General features: G+C 36.0%; 1 protein-coding gene across 7 annotated transcripts in view; it reads left to right on the forward strand.

Annotated features, from left to right (window-relative positions):
* Nucleotides 1–1177: 1177 nt before the first annotated feature.
* Nucleotides 1178–22009, forward strand: part of GLRA2 (glycine receptor alpha 2) — a 230659-nt gene continuing 209827 nt past the window's right edge. For 3 of the 7 annotated variants that reach the window (XM_015443590.3, XM_074029170.1, XM_005593006.4), the window contains exons 1-2: nt 1413–2002; nt 4110–4243. In XM_015443590.3, the coding sequence (XP_015299076.1) occupies nt 1935–2002; nt 4110–4243 (202 nt within the window). In that variant the 5' untranslated portion in view covers nt 1413–1934. The other 4 variants (XM_045383250.2, XM_074029168.1, XM_074029169.1 and 1 more) reach the window with 3 other exon arrangements.

The raw sequence follows: 22009 nt of genomic DNA on the forward strand, positions 1-22009 counted from the left end.
GCTACTCAAAGTGTGCTCTGTGGACAAGCAGCATCAACTTCAGCTAGGAACTTCTCAGAAATGCAGAATTTCAGGCCCCACCCCAGACCTACTGGATCATAATCTGCATTTCAGCAAGATCCTCTGGTGATTTATATTAACATTAAAAGGTAAAAAGAACTTGCCATCTTTTTTCTCTGAATCTACTTCTTAAAAACATAGAATTCATTGTTACTCTACTATGATATTTAAACTGATCCAAAGTTTGTCATTTATGGAATAAAAATTAATCATATTATTTTGTTTTAAAATTAAGACCTCCGGTAAAGTGCATAGGTGACTAACAAGGAATATTTCACAAAAAAATAGGTTACTCTCCTAGCTTATAGTAGGACATGCGCTTTTTTATTTCCCCTTCCCAGAAGCTGCTAATTATCCGCATTCGACTATCTACCCTTCCTCTTTTTTATTAATAATAATATTTGTAATTTTAATTTGAAATAGCAGGGCTACTTGTCATACTTTTGTACAGATTTATGAACTTCATTATTTTCAGTCCCTTTAGCCAATTTAGGAGAATACCATATGCACTTTATTACATGACTGTTCCCAGTGATTAACATCTGGAATGGGCAGATGAACTAAACTCCCAGTTGCACTTTTCCTTGCTCCATTTCTAACATGGAGCCCTGCTCTAACCGTTAACCATGGCAAGAAAAGATTGCTACTGCCCCCTGCCGGCCCATTGTCTCATTTCCTTTTCTACAAATCTGTGACTTGAGGATGCCCAAGGATTTTGAGCCACTGAAGAAAGCTCAGTTGGAAGGGGCTTTCCCTAGTAGAGAGGTAGAGAGATCCTTTGGGAATAGGCGGCTAAAATCAAATGAAAACATTAAAAAGGCGAGGAAGGCATAAAGGACTTCTAAATTAAATTATCGATCTTCATGAACCTTTTTCTGCACACGGGCTTCTCTGTGCCAAGGAAATGTTTCCTTCTCTTCAGCACAGGACTCCTCTTTTGCCTCTGGCTTCCACTTACAAAGAGTGAACTGTCCACACCCTTATTATAATTTCAGTACTCTGAATCCTGTTCTCTGTTTCCCTCAATTTCGTTTTCCCACGATTAAACCTTATTCCCTTTTCTGTTTCAAACTCCCGTCCCGCCCACCCACCGACAGGCTAGCATTTCCAGGAGCTCAGACCCCACTTCCCTCACCCTCTCCAGACCTCTGTTCTCCTCTTGCTGTCATCGTACCCCCTTCAGTACCCCCTCGCTGAATGGCTACTCTTTGCCTTCGAACAGCAGGCACGTCCCCTCTTGAATGCTTTTCCCCGACCCCCGCCCCAAGCAACTGAAAAAGGAAACATGCGCACTTCAGAGCTTGGAGCTGTCCGAGTGCTGAAATTTATAGGCTGGGTAAGATCACGTCTCCGTCTCTTTCTATAGCCCTCATTCCAGCACAGGATCTCAGCAATTTTTCTCTCTTTCCCCCACCCACTCCAGCGCGCAGAGTCCTTTCTTCTCTCTCATTTGCAACTTCTTTTTAATAGGAAACATTTTCTAGAAAAAGGGCTTTGCTAAACAGAAAAGATATAAAACAAAAGCCACAGCTATCTAGCATGGCATTGTCACCAACTCCCTTTGCATGGTGATGCGATTAAGGTAGAAGCATTTTTATTATTCAGGAAAAGGAGCTGGGGGATTCATCAGTTCTGAGGCTTTGTCTTTCTGGGTTAGCTGATGGTCCCAAGCCTCGGTTTGACCTGACCATGATGCCCAGGACTGGCACTTTTTCTTTTTTCTCAGCAAACTGTACAAAACCAAATCTCTTTTTGATTTTCAAGGAAACTAGGTTCCTGCCAAATTTTGAATCTGGACAGTAAAGAGATACTTTGTCCTAGCATCTTTCTGGAATCATTTCGGGATATTTTCCACAAGCAACACAGAAACAGGAATGAACCGGCAGCTAGTGAACATTTTGACAGCCTTGTTTGCATTTTTCTTAGAGACAAACCACTTCAGGTAGGTGAAACGACTTTGCATGTTGATATTTAAATTGTTTAAAAGAGAATGTGTCATGTAATTGTTATGTATTTCTCTGTGCCCTGGACTATATTATTTTAATTTTATAGAGGAAAGTTATATATCTTTTGTTCATTTTAAGAGCCTAATAATAGTGGGAGGGTGGTAAATTTTCACAAAAGCAAGTTTTATGATGCATAGCCGCACTCTATGCAATTCAACACACATTTTCACAGCCAATGTGATATTAAGGTAGTCTGATGAGTTGCATGCTCTTTACATTTCTATATAAGGGTGATATTTTTGCTTTCAAATTTTTCTGAAAGTAATTTAAAGGGATATTGGGTGCAGTGTTTTTCATATAAGATGATTATATTAATTTGGCAGGAGCATGCTCATTTTAGATAAAATATAAAAGATCCCTAATTCTCAGCCAACTTGAGACTTCTATTATATTTCAGAAACTGGAGGCATACTATGAGGATTACAATTTAGGAATTTTCTTGAAATATCAAAAATTTCTTTTTACTACTATATTCTACTATTCAATCTGTTTGGAAATTGATTGCCTACCAAAATTTAATTAATATGACATAATTGTATTTATGTACGTATGAGAAGTGGAGTATGCATAATTAAAGTGAGAAATTACTATTTTCATGCTTGCATTTTCTACATAGTTTGCGAATAGTTATCAAATCAATTGATACCTCAAAATATCAAATCATTACCAGTAAGTAATATAGTCATCTAATGACAGAGAGTAAAAGACTCAGCAGAGACAGGAGATGCTCTTACAACAAAGTATAGGACTCTAAATTTAATTTTCATTAAATTTTATGGCATTTTTTCACAGAACCAAGATAAATGGAACACATAGTAATAATGCTATGAATACCGGGAAAACCCACTATGTTCCTTTCAGGTTTACACCTCCTACTATGATTAAGAAAAAATATAGGCTGGTTTTTATTAGAATCATCATCATCATCATCATCATCATCATCATCATCCTCACCACCACCACCATCATAATCAAATAATACTTGATTAATCAGATGATTCTGCATATGAGAATGTGAGTATTTATGCATGATCATATCAATTTTTAACTCCTACAAAATATTTATATCATCTTTGCACTTATTTTGAATACCCCTTCTTTGAAAAACGGGCAAGAATGTGGTATTTTCTTAGTGATAGAATTCAGAAGACACTATTTGTTAAACTATTGAAAACAAAGCTTATAAAATATATAGTTTAGGGAAGAAATTTCAGTTAACCACTATGTATTGTGAAATAATTAATGTTGCTACAAAGCAAATACGCTATGTGTAATAAGCTCTTTATTACTTTTAACAGGAAAATGAAAATCTGAGAAATTTTTAACCAACTTTCAGTGTTTTGGTGATAAAAAGTCAAAATGATTTAGAAGTGTGTTTTCATTAATATTTTTTAGAGAGCCAACAATTTAAATGCTTATATATAAATAACTGATAAAATAATAGAAGTCACATACATGCTCACTGTTGACCTATTTTAAAATGAAATGAAATGTCCAAATGAAGGTTCTCTTTTAGATATCACATTGAAAAATATTAATAGTTGATAGTTGGATTAGAACTAGCAGATGGGAAAATAAGCAATGAAATAATAAGTTTGTTCTGCCCATCTTATTGTATATTTCTTATAAAAAGTAGAGGACTTATATTTCGGGCTGAAATGCTGAAACAATTTTTTAAGTCAGATAGAAATGATTTTAAGACAATCACACGAATTGAAAAAACATCTCATTTTTCTGAATAGTTTTAACTATATATACATAAAATCTACAACCTAAAACTACATTGTCTGTTCTCAAACATCTTATGGTTAAAGTTTGGAAACTTGAGAGATGTGACTCAGGATTTATAGTTCCCATCATTTAAAGTTAACTTTAGAACATGTACAAGTTCAGAAGTTGGCCAAAGAGTTTGGATTTTTCTAGTTTTCTTCATACTAACATATCAAATATCTTTACCAAAATGTAATGTTAAAAATGCAGTGAGCATTAGTTCTTAAGGGATGCAAATGAAATTGTTGCTAAAAGAGTTAATGATGTGTTTAGGACGGCTTTCTGCAAAGACCATGACTCCAGGTCTGGAAAACAACCTTCACAGACCCTATCTCCTTCAGATTTCTTGGACAAGTTAATGGGAAGGACATCAGGATATGATGCAAGAATCAGGCCAAATTTTAAAGGTAGGTTCCACTTAAACTTACATTAAGCCTTTGAGAAATCTTCTAGATGTTTGAATAGTTAACTGAAAAACATTTTCAGAGCTTTTAATTAAAATGACAAGTATAGTGTTCATTTTGCTGTTATTTTGCACCAGTTACTGATATTTTCATTTTACCTGTCACTTCCCACATTTGAAAACTTTCCTAGTTTGTGTTCTATTTCACGAATAAAACTAGTGTCATAAATTATGGCCATAGTCCCTATTTTTTCGTAAGTGGGAATGTGGCTGAAAGTGAATACAAGAGCAAGTGACAGACTTGACTTGCTTGAATATCTACCAGGATGCATGCAAGTTTCAATGGTTACTCCAAAATACTTGGTTTTGATTTTAAATACCTACATCAAAGTAGAGTTTAAATCTCTATAAAATATGCCACTTTACATACTCTCAGGCCTCTTTAATTTTTAGACTTTGTAAGAAGAGGTTCTAATTTTTTGTTCCCTTTTGTTTAAGTATTCTCATTGTTTATTTGAAATTGTTTATTTGAAATCAACAGAGATCACAGAATTGTAAAGTGCACATGTCAAAGATGGTGGATACTTTCTTTGTTCAATTAGAAGCAAACCAATGTTTTTTGTTTTTATTTGTTGAACATTACGAAAATGTAGTTAATAGTCTGCAGAAATGCTTTTTAAATATATTTAGTTTATTTTTATTCTGAATCAGAAAAAAACGAATAAGAATCAATTATTAATAATTGAATCATGTTGATGCTTTAATTTTTAAATACATAGTTTAAGTGATGTTGTCTTTTTCTTGTAATGAAATTTAACATAATGCATTATGAAGTGTTTATAACATTTTGTAAAAGGAGAAACCTATAATGTTCTGGATATTATATAGCAATTCATGCATTGCTTACTTTTGTTTATTGGCAATTTAATGGCACACTGTTCTTCAGTATTGATTAATTTGTATTATTGGCAAATATAAGCATGAAAACTAAATTTTAAATTCATTTCTTCTTTAAATGTTACACCTCTGAGTATACCCAGCTATGAGCATATTTTATAAAGAAATATGTCAGAATTTTGGCGAAACAGTATTTTTTAAGTATCTCCAAGAGAGACAACTGAACTACATTCAGAGAAGTTTTTCTGAAAAAAAAAAATCTTCATGTTCATCCCATTTCTTAATTTTGTGGTCATTGCTTTGGAAGTCAGTATTTGAAATAAAATCTTGTGAATAACAAACTGAGAACCAGCTTTCAATGGGATTGCTCGTTCATATATTTATCCACTAAGCCACTCAACAACTTTTGAGTCTGGATTATCTGCAGAATACTAACTGTTGGGTGCTTTGTAAAATTGGGAGATGAAACAGTTTAGGTGCTTTTATCAAAAATTTTAGTGGAGGGAGGAGATGTTACATGCATACTTTTACTATTAGGTAGAAATAGGAAAATACCATTAGGAAATATAGGTAAATTGCTACAGGATTTCAAGAAATGGAAAGATAATTTCCTATTAAGATATTCATGGAAAGCTTTATAGAGAAGGTTCAGAGATGGAAAATTGTTTCACGTTTACAAGCATCTTGTTTCATAGCTGTTATTCATTTCTTTCTAAAAATACTTTTTCAAAAGGGCAGGAAAGTGCAAAGGGTAATAAAACAAACACGCATGTTGACATTGCTACTTTAAGTGACCACACAAGAATGAGCCATCGTTTCCACGTCCAATTTTTTCCTGGTTCTTCTGGGGATATCACCTTTGGGAAATGATATCTATCATGGTTCCAAAGGATAAATAAATGAGGAGAATGTCAGGTTCAGCAAAGTGTGGCCGCGTTTTTTTTTTTTTTCGATGTATCTACTACTTAAAAGTCTAAGTACAGGATATTTTAATGACTTATAAAAAAGAAATGGGGCGGATATCACAGAAGACTCTAACGTTAGTGGGCTTCATTGAGTTTTATCTCCCTCTCCCTTTAACTCTTCACTTCAATGAACACTGCTACCTCTTCATAAAATTTATTTACATAGACCATTTATATCAGATCAATTATCTGACATCTCCCAAAGTTCTCTTCATTTGGGGGAGCTTGGTTATTCCTGGATTTAAAACACTCCCCATTATTTTAGACTAAAATAATTTTTTCTTGAAGTTCCCATGGAATTTTAAATGTCTAATATCCTTCTACATATTTATATTTTATCAATCCACTCCCACACCACATCTGAGAGGGCAGGGAAGTACCTTATTTTATATATACATACACACATAAAATATTGGTAGTGTAGGGAAAATAAGTTATCCTTTTCTCCAGGATAAGGAAATTAGAACAAAGACAGAGAGGAAAAGGTAGATCAATTATGAAGATTAGTGCTTCCAACTAGTTGTTGTAGTAGAATGTGAGGGTGGTAACTTTTGAGAGACCAACCAGTAGTCATAGTGGCAAGCAAAGATGATCTTAGCTGAGGTGAAGAGAAGGAAAGAGAAGACAGAGAAAATAGGGAACTTGTAACAAGGAGGAGGCTTAGATAAACACTATAATACTTACCATAGTTGATTAGTAATGTATCAATGAGGAATTTAATATAGTCAGTAGAAATGAAAGAGATTAGGAAATGTGATTGCATATAGAATAGTGACAGTCTCCCTGTAACTGTGAAAAAGCAATTGTCTGTGATAGCTATAAACATGATACTGATGATGATGTTGACAATTAAAATAACGGTGACTGATAAGAAGATAGAAGGGCAAAATTTGACCACCAGAATAAAATCAAGAGCCAAATATGGGCCACTGAGGTAAACAGAATGGTTATTCTAGAATTCTTATTAAATATTAGCATATTTCTCTGTTTACCTTGCTACCCTGCATTGGCAAGGGCAAAAGAAATGCATACGTATAATTTTTCTTATTGGAAAGAATTTTTCCTGTATACATTTAAGTCAGTAAAATATTGCATGTCTATTCCATATCCCTGATGGGCTTTGAAAGATGTCATAATGGGCATATATATAAGAAGGAAAAATGGATGTAAGCTAGAAAAGATAACTACCAGAAATGATTCAGACTTAGACTCTGTAATTGAGAGATATTCTTAGAAACTACAGGGAAAAAAAACAGCTTTTCTGATGTGTTGAAGCACAAGTGTATAAACAAAGTCATGAGTCAGAGTTGTCAATTGAATTTTATCTATAAGATCCATAGAGACCTGTTTCAGATCTTGTCAAAACATACATTCAGTGAAAATCCTCAATTCAGATAAAAACACAAGCTACATCCATTCACAATTACCTGGTTCTGAAACCATAGTAAATGTTGATTCTATATCAAGAGATGAGCCTCTTTCCCCACTTAGGTGATTTGTCTCATTTTCAGTTGATTTATCATGGTGTTATTCCATCATCCTATCAGATATTCTTCTGTCAGCATTATTGTATCTTGAAAATGCACTTTAAACATTAGGCATTTAATGAAATGTTCAAATCTGGGCAAAATGCATTAGTTCTGTTTCTTTCTTTTTGAAACAAAGCCTTTATGTGTTTTAATGAAATTTTCTTTGAAAATAAAATTAACTTAGCGTTACATCCTAGTTTTCATCCCAATGTGAATAAATACATTTCACTAAAACATTCTTTTTGGGATAGAATCTAGAGTAGATAATGCCAGGAGATAATTATTCATTCCACTTCTTTGTGCCTGCCATGCACACTATTTTTTCCCACATCTAGAGACCTAAGTTGGAAAGTGTAATGTGTGACATTAAAACCTACATTTGCCTGAAATATGTTTTTCTGCAATTTCCAAAGAGCTAGCAGCTCAAGAGGTGTTTCAAGTATCATAGATCCACTTCCATGAAACCAGAGGTCTTCAGATTTTGCCCCTTGAAAATGATCATGTCTGTAGCCAAGTGGAGCTAAAGTTCAAATGTTGTGAATACCAATCCCTATAGAAGGTGCTTGAGCACAAGCGTCCAGCGGGGACACTTGGAAAGGGTGCTTCTTTCAGTTAGTGATAATGCAACCCCATCATCGCCATTTCTTTGATCAGCCTGGTGGGCATCAGACATTACTATGGAACCTGAGAAAGAAGACCAAAATGCTTGCAAGTATCAGAAGCATTGTGCCTGAGTGCAGAAAGTAGCAGAAGCCTCCAGGCACCTGAAAAAGTAACTTCATGGTCATGCTGACATTGTGGTTTTATTAGGAAATACAGACAGTAATTGGCCCAATTATAAATCACCTTGGAAGTGATTATGGAATTATCTGGATTATCTGCTTGACAGTTACCGTCCTCACAGAAGAATTCGTATCCTCCCTTAATTCTAGGTCTCCCTTAATTAATCAAGAGGCCTGAGGTAAATCACTCTTTAATGGCTGAGATGAAAAAAAGCCCTAATGGTACTAAACCCACATTGAAACATATGAGAGTAATTGTTAAAAAGTATACAGAAAAAGAGTTTTCAGGTGTCTACAAATGTCAAGTATGAGTCAGAGTTGTCAATTATAAAACTTTTAAAATGATAATAATACAGCATATGATTTTTTGAGACATTATCTTTTAATTATGAAAGCAGTCATTTTAAAATGGCCTAGAACTAAGCCCAATTTCGAGACAGTTGACACTCTCATTAGGGAAATTACTCTTGGCTAAATGTATAGGCTATAGTTATCAGTGGGAACCATTCATTGAAGAAATTCAAGGACAACTAAGGGAGAATAGAAAGAAGGAAAGGAAGAATAGATTTATTTTAGGATAAATTATTATAAAATTACCTTGCAAAGTACATACAGCATGGGGGACTATGTATATATTAGTATGTCTATATATATGCACAAATGTTGTGTTTATATATGCAATAGAATGTCCCTAAAAGATACACAAGAGAGTGGAAATATCAGGTGCTTCTAAGAAAGGTGACTGGATGCCAGGGAGACAGGGGTAGGAAGAAAAGTTACTTTTCTCTGCACGCTTCTTGAATGCTGATCATTACATGTATTTCCAATTCAAAAGGGTAATTGTTAAGCACTTCTAGAGAGGTAAAGCTCAAGGGAGCGCCTCTCTTGGGTAGTATGGTCCATGGTGGCAGATTAGAGTCAGTGTCACTCTTACTTTAAGTGCAGTAACATGCACGTGGCCTGATTTCAATAGTACCCAAGCCCTTGAAAGAAATCCCTTGCCCAATAACTATTCTAACCTAGCTTGCTATTATAATGGCTAAAATTACAGCACTGTTGCTTCTGTTCTTGGATTAAAGATTTTATTTCATATTAAAACCACTTGATGGAAATGACAGTAAGCCCAATTAGTCTTTTACTCCATAATTTGAATGAGAGTATTTGGTTGTAGTCTGGCACTGTGGAAGAATATTGATGGTGCAAGGCATTATAAAACAAGACAATAGGGGGAAAAGGTTATTGAAAGGAAAGGCTGGGAGTAACAAAGGGAAACATATATGATAGTTTCGTTCAGAGACAATATTGATGAAGATTTTTGAACATCAAAAATCACTGGCTGTGTCACAATTTATTATACAAATGTGTTGGTTGGTGTTCATACAACTTTTGTGTGCTGTATGAACACCAATCAACACATTTGTATATACTAGGCTCCTATTGTGGACCCACAAGGTTTTTTGGGGATTTGAAGTGGCATCAAGAGGGCATCTACAGCATTCTAGTGCGCCCTGGTAAAGCATATTCCAATAAGTCTGTCAGCATGTCTTTTATTCCATAGTGACAGGGTAGTATAGTGGAAAGAGCCCTGAACTTGGATCCAGAAGACCTATGTTCATGTCCTGGTTCAGCCATTTTTGAGAAAAGATGTCTTCACCTATCTGTGCCTCAGATTTTCTTCTGCCTTTACCTACCTCACTTGGGTTGTACTGAGGATCAAATGATACCATGAGCGTGAATTATTTGTTTTCAACTGTTACTAATATACAGATAATTTGAATTATTATTGCAATTCCTCCATTTTTCTTTTATAGTCAACACTTACTGTGTATTGTGAAAACAGCTGCTTGATTTTCTAAATGGAAGAAACAAGTTAGAGAAATTCGAGCATCTCAGATTCCTACCAGAGTACCCATAATGTAGATGTCATATGCCTCCGTTGGTTTTCCTTTTATTAGTTCGGTGGGGAAATTTCCAACCTGAAATGACTATTTCATATTCCTAAATAGAAAACAAAGAGGGAGCCATTTGTGGGAAGGAATTATCTTTACACATTCAAATCCCATCTCTGATTATTTTCTTGGACTCATTTTAAAAAATAAACCAAGTAAGAGAAATAGAACAAATTTAACTTAGTCCTATAAAGGACGACCTTAAATTTAACTGAAGATAATATGACTGCCATTTCTGATGTATTTTTCTTGTCCAGTTACTATAGTTGCAAGGTTCATTGCACAATAGTACTGAAATGATTTCCTATTTTAGAATAAGTATTTAAAAGAGAGCATTTGGTCTCACAACATGGCAGGTTAAGTGCACCAGAAATGGAAGCCCATAATTTTTTTAGTCTTTGAGAAAGTACTGCATTGCTCCTTGATTGATTCTGGGTGACCCCATATCCTTAATTTTCATTATTGAATGAACTTAAATATTTTATCCTTAGTTTATAGAGCTTGCTGGTCCTCCATGTCCTGAAGGATAATTCAGTCAATTTTGCTGATAATCTGAGACTTAGATGGCAACAATATTCAGGTCTCTTGGTGCTTAATGAATGGACAGTATAATGTGTTCAGTTGGGGCAGTTAGGTTTAGAATAAGAAAAAAAAATAGTCATTTGTTTGTTTTTGATGGTGTCGGATAATTTTCTTGCTATGTTGCATCAGCCATTGTGGAACAGGATCTTAAAAATTGAACTGTGTTTGATGAAGCCTCAATAACAAGGTCTTTGGAAGCATTCTGGGCTCTCTTTGGAATTAACGCCTAGGATGCTGTCCTGACTGTTGCGTGAAGCGTTTGCTCATTGACTTCTTTCCTGAGAGAGCTACTCTGCACACTTATGACTGATTACAGACACTTTCAGCCATGCAGAAGCCACTAAAGGAAGCATATGAGCAAAAGGCATAGGCCTCAAATGGATATTCTAATGTGTGCAGTACACGTAAGAACAAAGTCACTAGGTTACTCATTTGGAGTCTAGTTTGGCCAGCCAACAAAGTGGTTATGAGGCAAATACAAGAGAGAGAAGCTGGACCCTTTCTTTGGCTCATGCTATGGTTTGTGTACCCATCATTCCATTATTAATATGATACACCAAATAGTGGCTCTGTATACTCATCCAAAGGGAAAAATAAATTCTGGATTCAGTAAAAGTATGAAAAGTCCATAGGCAATTATCATTTGAGAAAAGGCATCTTCACCATCTGTGAAGTATGTATATGACGGATAACTCTTGTTTTCTGTTTTTTCTTTTTTTCTGATGAGGATGGAACATATTTTCTTGTGGGGAAGAAAAACCACACTTACCTATGCACTGTCAAAGCAATATAATAAATTTGTGGCAAGGGAGTATAAATGTAGGTACAAAAAATTACATGTAATAGTTTTACATCTTTATATTTGAGTCTAAACACACAGTTAATTTGTTAAATCTTTTAATAAATAATTAGTGACTAGTCACCATGTGCCAGGCACCATTATTAGGTGCTAAGTATAGAGTGGTAAATAGAAATTTAAGCTTTCAAATGTCAGTTCTTACTATCTCACTTAAATAAAAACTGGAATATAATTTGTAGGTTGAATGCTTATTATCCAGGATCTTTGCAGGAAAGAGACCACACATTTCAATGGCGTGAGAGAAAAAAACAACCCTTAAAGGGAGAGTGTAGTATTCTGGGACTGTCAACAAAACTGAAGAAGCAGGGGAGGGAGTGATTACCAGAACCTGGTGAAGGCAGCTATATAGAAGGGTCACCTAATGAAACCTGTGGAGGAATGTAGTCAATTTGTGCTATCCTAGCAGGAAGTAAGCCTGAGAATAAATATCCAGACCTTGCCCTCCTCCCGTTTTCTATTCTCCTGTGGGAGCCTTTCATTAGCCAGATTCAACTAACAGAGAGCAAGGGAGCCCACTGATACAAACCCTGAAGGACAGCTTCCTAGGGTACAGAGAATAGAAGAGAGGGGTTGGGGTGGGGAAATGGAAGACAACCAGCACAAATGTCAACTTATGAGCAAACTCACCCCTCACCATTCAGGTGGTTGAGCAGACATCTCCAACACTGATGACAAATTTAGTAAGCCGTCTTTGATCAGTTTGGAGACCATTTGGATATATTATCCTAATAGATAAGTGCTATCCCCAAAAGCAGAGAAGAGAGAGAAATACAGTGTAATGTGATTGTTCTGTCTCCTAAACAGAAAACAGGAAGATGTGCAATAAATGGATTGGTGTATATGTGTGTGCGAGAGAAAGAAGGAAGGAAGCGGGGAGGGTGCAAGATGGGGAGGAAAGGGAGGAGACACTAGAAATAAAGGGAGAGAGACAGGAGGAGACAGAGGGGAGAGAAAGAGAGAAAGGAAAAAATGAGGGATAGAGATGGGAGGGAGAAAGAAAAAGAGAGAGCTTCCTGTGGAGCATATGAAAGTAATTAATACAGTTTCCTTTCTGTCTGATTGAATATATTTGCTAATATTAACGTGCTCGTCCCTACAGTAATTCCCTCCAGGCTCCCCATGCTGGGATATGTTGTGGGTTTGGATTTGAGCAGAAGACTTAATGCCAAGTCTCTCTGGGGAAGCATTTATCAGATAAATTCTTTCCCTTCATGCTCTTTTGTTCTGCATAGATCTGGAGAAAGGGTGTTAGAAGAAAAGATTGGGTAAGGGGTTAAAAAGGCATGAAGACCAGGGGGAGAGTAGTGTGCATTTCTAGGAAATGGAGAGTTCTGGGAACAGTTGCTCATTTCCCACTCCTTGGCTGGTTTGATTATCACAGTTGTAATACAGCTACTTATCTTGGCAATTCTCCTATGTTAGGAAAAGCCCAGGACTACTTTACCGCACAATTTTTACTTCATTTTAAAACCAAATGTACATAGAAGGTAATATAATGTATCTTCTTCTAATTTATTTGCATTTAAATACTTCAAAATGTTGATTTCTAAGAACCACTTCATGACCAACAAGACAGTCAAGATTTCTTTTATCAGGCTTTTACTAGAAAAAGCATTTTGCCCATTTCCCACCACCCAAATAAATGCATTCAGAAAACAAGGGATCTGTTTATTTATATTTGAACCTCAGAGTCTCTGAAAAGTGAATGAGACACACATTAGGCAAACCAAACTTAAGTTAGATGATGTGATTCAGGAAAATTTATAAATATAATGTACAGTGCTCACAATGGATTTCTCATATTCTACTTTTTCCTTTGAATTAACTCTGGTTTATTACGTAAGCGTTGTATGTAGTGTGCCAAATCAAAGGGTTTAGGATTTAATACCAAAATTAACAATCAACCAGATGTGTATCTCAAGCTACATTTTTCAGAAGACCTGCTTCGGAGCCACCTGAGAGTCTGGTTAAAAAGGCAAATCCTGGGCCCCACACCTCTCCATCTACAGAATATATGGATGATGGGATCTTGGAGTATTCATTTTGTCAACTTAAATCTATAAATTTGGAAAAGGAAAGGAGACTTTATTTCTTGTAAAGGGTTATAGTCTTCAAGGTGATCATCCTGCAGCCTGGGAAGCATGTCTTTGGACAAGACTAGAGACAGGCACTTCAAAGGAGGAGTGGTTGGGATAGGAACTTTGTGTTGAACAGGCTGGCTAAACATACATATTCAACAGGTTACAGAAGGCTATGAATATTCACAAAGGTGGTTCTGATGCATGTGTATAAAGTAAACATGCATGTAACATACAACCCATGTTCACTTTGAGGTGGAGACTTAATATTTAAATGTCTTACAATTAAAGCCTATATGTCAAAAGGCCTTTTTGGGACACAGAGGTATGCAAGAGTGATCTCTGTAAACCAGCCAGAATCATCAGTCCATGGTTCGTGGTCTTCTTATTAGGAGAAAGTTACTGACATCAGTCTCTTGTCCCATCAAAACTGTAGTTATGGTTGATGGAACAGGGGATCAGTTAGTCAGCCTCTGTGAACTGGATGAGTTGTAATTGTTTTAATATTGCTTGAGACCAGTCCTTATTTAACTGCTAGAGAAAAAAAAAAAAAAACAACTTTGTGGCAGTTAGAACACAGTTTATTCTTTAAGTGTAGGGGTGCATGACTTACCCCTTGCCTAGCATGGTTTTAGGTCCTGTATAAAATTTCATATCTCATTGCCACAAAGAGTCTGTTCTGTCAGTCTTATGATCTCTACTTTAATATTAGTGCTCATCAGTTGTTGTGTCTAAACCCCAAAAGAGAGGAGGTATAATGAACTGTGTCTAACCTCCTGTCCCATTGTGGCTGGGAACTCAAAGGTTTTTCTGGAGTCCCCTTGGCTACAAGAGGGTCTATTCAGTCAGTAGGGGCTTAGGATTTTATTTTAAGTTTACAACTTTAACGAAGTCATTACTCCCTATAGGTTAAGACCTACAGGACTAGAAGAAGACATTTTTGCCCTTATATCAGAAGGATGATACCTTCTTTATAGTACTTTTTCCCCAAGATCCTATGTGCCCATGTTGTTTTACGGAATGAAGGGGGGAAAATCCCACAAGAGGAAAAAAATACCGAAATTGAGACTCATGAGGCCTGATTTTAACTCCAGTTTTGACAATTATGACCTGGAGTATGCCACTTAACCTCTCTGGGAGTCACTTTTGTTATCTGCAAAAAACAAAAAAAGACTTAGAACAAGATGTCTGTTTACTTCATTTCTAACTTTGATGGTCCCTGTTTCTAATAGCCTAAATGAATATCTTTGGGTATGTCCTTTTGTAAATTGTTGACTTACCCAGAGAACTTGGATGCACCCAGTCTTCTGAGATAATGTTTCCTTTCTGGGAAATTATTAATTCTGTCCAGCATTTTTCACAGTTGCCTCTACCTTATTTCAGCTCCCAATATTTCAAGAACTGTTATTGCAGGGAAGACCCTGGAAACTTATGAGGCGATTACTGAAGAAATAAGCTATTACAATTTTTGCCTTGCTCTTGGTTTGGAGGTAGCAAATTCATGTCCAAAGGCTGCTTCTGGGAAATGTAGCTATCAAGTTTCTTTAATTCAGCGTCTGGCCAAAGATGTTTCCCAAAATTCTAGTCCATGAAATGTTCTCTGATATAAGTTTTTAAATGTAAAGTAAGTATAGGAAATTCTGCAAAACATCCTTTGAGAGAGACCTAATATCCATTTGCATATTAAAAATTGTGAGAAAATATGTAGTAAAACTAAGTACACAAATAAGTATTTTAAAAACTTTTTTACGCCGGGGTTTGCCTGATGTTCACTTGATCACAGATTTCTTATCATGAGTAACATCCTGGAGAACCAGTGTTTAATGGAATACCTTGGAAAATGTAGTTTTGGTCAAATCCAGAAACCTAAACAAATTTTGCCATGAAAATAGATGATAATGATGATGGGGAACTTAAATATACATAAAATATAATAATTTGCTAGAAAGAGATTATTCATAAGAGTGAGAAGGGTCCGGCATTCAGTAAATGAGGCTTTCATTTTGATATATGTTCAACATTAGCATTATGATGCCACAAGAGAATTACTCTACAAGTTAGAATATTATTGCAGTCTATTTTTCTCCTGCTTCATCTACATGAATGAATAAATAAACAGTGGCATTTTGAAAAGCATAGAGAAAAGAAATTAGTCAATACATCAAAATACTTGGAACTAATAATCACCTACTGTTTTAGTCTTTATGATTTACAAAGCTGACAAATAATAAATACATTTAAACAAGTGATCTTTAACCTTGAACTAGAGACATTTCTTCGGCAGTATATGACAAAGTTTCACACCTGTATGAAGAATTTTCTTTTGGATTGCTATCTTCTTTTTCAGGCAGCTTTCAAAAATGGGTAAGTCTTGTAGTTGTGCAATTTCCACTCATTTGCTGAGAATATTTTTTCCATCACTTCCTTGCAATGAAATTTAAAAAATTTAATTATATACTAAAAATCTCATTTAAAATGGAAATCATGCAATATTTATCTTAAATAACTTGTGCAGATTTAAGATTAACTTCCTATTTATTAGTATTAAATCATTCTAAGTTTCTCTGCTTAAAAATGATAATGTTTCATATACTTCAATATATAAATTTCTAGGAAACACTATTGAAAATTGTTTGCAATGAAGATGGATGCAGAAAATGAAATGTCTTTGAAATATCACTAGATGTCTTGGGGAAAGGATGATTACATATAGATATTCTTAAATATAATATATATTTAATTTTTAAATTACTAGTTTCTCCCTCATGCTTTCTCTGAGAGTGTTTGTCAAGTAAGCAAGCATGATTTTTTGTCTTCCTTCTTCTCACTCCAGGCTCTTAGGAAGAGATAAATAACAGAGTAGAGGTACGGAAATAGTAAGCCACCTCAGACTTAATCAGTGGCTCCTGAATCATGTCATTTATTTTACACATGTGATGGAGCCCCTACACATTCTATATCAAACTAATCCTTTATTTGAGACAAAGTATCCACAGTGATGACATTAGCATTGCTAGTATTCCACTGTACAGCCCACAGATAATGGGATACCAGTTGTCTTAGTGCATTTTGTGTTGCTATGATAAAATACCACAGACTGGGTAATTTTGAAGAATAGAGATTTATTTCTTGCAGTTCTGAAGGCTCAGGAGTCCAAGACTGAGAAGCCTGCATCTGGCGAGGGTCTTCTTGCTGAAGCATCCCACGGTAGAAAGCAGAAGGGCAAGAGGGCATAAGGAGGAAGGGGAAGGGAACTGAATTCATCCTTTTATCAGGAAGCCATTCCAATGAGAACTAACCCACTCCCATGACAATGACATTAATCCATTCATGAGGGCACAGCCCTCAGGACCGAATCATCTCTTAGAGGCATCACCTCTCAACATTATTGAATTGGGGATTAAATTTTCAACACATGATCTTTGGGGGGGTACATTAAAACCACAGCACTGATTAACTTTGTCTTTTGATTGAGGTTGGCAGTCTCAGATACACTGCATCTTGAAGAAGAACTGAATAAAGTTTAACTATAAAGAAGTTATTTGGGCAGGCACACATTTGCTTACTTTGACTTCGAATTTTGTTTTATATAGTCTGAGTGCCTGACTTAGATCCTTTGCTATCATTTGCTTCCAGGGTCACAGCTTCTCCATTTCCAAGGCACAGATGGTGTCATTAGATATTGGGGTATGAGAAAGTGGCTTTGCTGAATTATTACAGATGTCAAGGAATATGAACAAGAGGATAAGATTTTCTTTGGAATCCTGAAATTTGCTTTCCAAAGGAAGTATATACAGTGTCTTCCCAAAATATAAAAATTTAAGACATCATCCCTGTTTGAAAGGAAATGTTACATATGCCCGGGGTCATGCCTTGTGAATAGGAAGCCCCAGCACTGAAAATTTCACTTTTTTCAGAGGCCTTTTTAAATAGATGAATGCCACGCTACCTGTTCTCTCCAAAATTTAAGGTCACAGTTTGTTAATAAGGTTGCCATACTATTCAGTATTTATTTTATCTGAAATATTATTTCATTTCCTAGAATCCATGCCCACTCTGTAACCAGTGGCATGCTTAACCTGATCTTTATCAAACTAATCCTGTATTATCAGATATATTTTATCGAGCTCTCCCAACATAAAAGGAATTATCCACAGTCTGGAATATGTGTTCCTTTTATTTCCCCCAAGTTTCTGACTCACGTTTGTTTATCATGCACATATGCCTCATTTAAGTGCATCCTTTAATCAAATATTCTGAGCAAATATTCCCACTTAAAACCCAGCAGGCGGCTTCCTGTTCCATAGATCTCCTGAATGCCAACAAAGTTTATAACATGCAGGGCTTTCCGCAGAGTGTATGAATTTGTGACTTGGGGCAAATATCTTAAACCCCATTAAGAAAAGGATTTCCTTGGCAAAAGAATACACTTATCTCAAGGAGAAAACTGCACAATTCTACTTGTCAACCAGCTCTACAAATAGGATAATTACACACGTGAGATTTTTTTTTTTTTTTCTGCCTACAGTTGAAACTCGGTTTGCAAATGGCTCCTGGGTAAAAAGTCTTCTATAGCACCTCCATTCCCCAAAATGAGTTCATTTAAGAGGTGCCAAGGTATAGTTAACAGCACTGTACTTTGGCTGAAGGAATCTTTGTGAAGCTCAGTAAGAATGGATTGACACGTGAAGCTTTCATGATTGAGTTATTCCTTCATCATGGGGCCTCTCTCATTCCCTCACAGATTGAAAAGAATATAATTATTACATAAAAATTTGGAGCCATGTGCTAACAATATGTGCCATAACAAACCGTGTATACATAAAGTCTCAAACAAGCAGGTACCCTCTCAGTGTCCAACTTTTCATATAAATGCCAGAATAAATTATCCACTTCAGTGATAAAGCAAAGCACTTGAGGGTATTAACAAAAAGTGTCCATCAGTGACATCATGTAATATGCTATATACATCACAGAATGACACCTTTAAAAAATATTATTGATTTTTGATGGGTGATGTGGCAGGTGCAAAGAAGGCAAAGAAATAAAGATGGGATAATAAATAGATCGTAAAGGAAAGCTAAGATCAGAAATAAACTCCTGTACTTTTTATAGAAAATCCATAGTGCAGCTGCTCTGGGGTGCCTGATTGGCTATATCTTTATCTGAATGCACAGAAAAAGCAAGCTGAGCTGTCACCCAAGGGAGTGCAGAGCTCAAAATACTAGTATCCTTGATATTCTAGGTCTCTCATGACCCTTGAAACTCTCCTAGGCCTTCTCATCACTTTGGATAAAGTGCATACACTTGCACATGCCTCACAAAGGTTTCTATGTTTAGATGCTTTACTACATCTATCTGAGGTTGAGTTTCCAAGAAGCAGACCCTGTGCAAAAGAGATTTATTAAGAATAAGCAATCAGGGGAGACATATAAGAGAGTGAGGAAATGAGACAAGGAAGTGGGAAAGCCAAGCATATATGTTGTCAATTTCAACATCTTCATTCCACATCTCTAGCCACACCTTCCCACTCTATGTTCCAGCCTCGATGCCCCATTTGCCATTCCTCAAACCTTTTATTTCTGGTGCTTGGCACTTGCATTTCTCTCTACCATGCCTGTCTTTCCAACAGCTTACTCTCTACTCAGACTTCAGGTTAATGTCATTTCCTCTAGAAAGCCTCTCTTAAACTACAAATCCCAACCTTTCCTATGTGATCAGTCTAGAGTCTATCTTATGATTAGTTGATTCTCTATTTCTTTCCATCCTAGATTAGTTCAAGAAGGCTAGGATTGAGCTTATCTCATTCTACATTGTATCTCCAACACTTGACAGTAGGTAGGTTGTCAATAGACATTCATCAAGTAAACTTAAAAATTGACAATACTAATCCTTAATCTCAGAATCTGTACCAATGCAAACTTGAATATTAAGAACTGAACTAAGTTATTAAATTATTATGTGCTAATAATTGTGATTCACTTAAAATTCATGAAGTCCTTTCATGTGTATTATCTCATTTGACTCCTTACTGCATTTTCTTGAAAAGAAAACAGCCAGAATTTTATCATTCTTGTTATGTAGGGGAAGAAAAAGTTATTCTGTTGCCAAATAGGACTTGGACAAACACTATCTTTCCTTACATATAACCTAGGATGGAGGGGAGTATAAGTCATTAGAAAATGACAACAGGGACACTCATTCTCCATCTGCAATACTTTATTGAATATATTTGTAACATAGCTACTGCCCTTTCTATTACAGGTTGAACTGAATTCATCTTTGAAGCCCCAGGTTTTTGTGCATTTTCTGTTTATCTAGAAGCTTAATAAATATTTAATGTTGAGTAAGTGGATTTATTTACATGTAGACATGTATCACGCATTTATTATGCATAGGACACTGCACTAAGTACAAAGTACAGGGTGATTCAAAGGAGAATTGTTACCTTATCAGCATTCTCACCTGCAACTTTACTATCCCACCTTCTTCTACTTTACCACTGTTTCAGTACCAATATCCCATTTATAAAAAGTTTTCTTTTCCATGCCTAATACTGAACACAGATGGATATTGGCATCTAACTTATCCAAATAGAATCCCCGGCCTAAGGCACTCTCCCACTCAGTGTCTGCAGTGTTCAGTAAATAAAACCAAAGGCGCATAAATCATACATGTTGATAATATTGGATATACCTGGATTGCCAGGGAGTTCTGACTGCTAACGTAATATCAGGTTCACTTCATGGCTATGGCCCATACTTCCTTCCAACCAGTGGAGTCTGTGGTTGGGCATCTTCTAAAATTCTCCTCTTGAGCCTCATCTTCCAGCTTTACAAGAAAATTGAAGAGTAGTTCTCAAGTTCAGGATTCTCCCAGATTATGAGGCAGTGAACCAAAAATCTTTACAAAAGACTAGGGGGGCTAACTAAGGTATCCACTAATAGTGATGGCCTTTATTTTTCTCTAGAGGGCCCTTGATACAGGAGAACTCAGTTCACTGAGGGGGAAAAAGAAGTAGCTCTAGGCTTTATAAAAGAGGAGGTGCTTGAATTTGGTCTTGAGAGACAAACAGGTGTTCAATGAATGAAAAGGAGAATTAAAGATAGAGAACTGTCCACGTCTGGAAAGAGCATTGCTAGTTTGGGGGATAATAAAAGATGAGTATATCTAGAGGAAGTAAAAGGTGGAAATCATAGAAGATAAGCCTACAGCATAAAGTTAGTTAAGGCCACAGTGTAAAGAAGATTATTGAAGCATAGATTTAACCACAGGTAACAGGAAGGCAATCAAGGTTTTTAAGCAGAAAAGGAGCATAATTACGTATGATTTCTAAGAAGATAACTCAAGATACCTTTCTTTTTTTTTTTCATATGTATTGTTCTGTTCTCTTTCTTCTTTATTTATTTATTTATTATTATTATTATACTTTAAGTTCTAGGGTACATGTGCATAACGTGCAGGTTTGTTACATATGTATACTTGTGCCATGTTGCTGTGCTGCACCCATCAACTCATCAGCACCCATCAACTCGTCATTTACATCAGGTATAACTCCCAATGCAATCCCTCCCCCCTCCCCCCTCCCCATGATAGGCCCTGGTGTGTGATGTTCCCCTTCCCGAGTCCAAGTGATGTCATTGTTCAGTTCCCACCTATGAGTGAGAACATGCGGTGTTTGGTTTTCTGTTCTTGTGATAGTTTGCTAAGAATGATGGTTTCCAGCTGCATCCATGTCCCTACAAAGGACACAAACTCATCCTTTTTTATGGCTGCATAGTATTCCATGGTGTATATGTGCCACATTTTCTTAATCCAGTCTGTCACTGATGGACATTTGGGTTGATTCCAAGTCTTTGCTATTGTGAATAGTGCCGCAATAAACATACGTGTGCATGTGTCTTTATAGCAGCATGATTTATAATCCTTTGGGTATATACCCAGTAATGGGATGGCTGGGTCATATGGTCATTAAAAAGTCAGGAAACAACAGGTGCCGGAGAGGATGTGGAGAAATAGGAACACTTTTACACTGTTGGTGGGATTGTAAACTAGTTCAACCACTGTGGAAAACAGTATGGCAATTCCTCAAGGATCTAGAACTAGATGTACCATATGATCAAGATACC

Source organism: Macaca fascicularis, chromosome X (assembly GCF_037993035.2).
Source record: "Macaca fascicularis isolate 582-1 chromosome X, T2T-MFA8v1.1".
Taxonomy (NCBI): domain Eukaryota; kingdom Metazoa; phylum Chordata; class Mammalia; order Primates; family Cercopithecidae; genus Macaca; species Macaca fascicularis.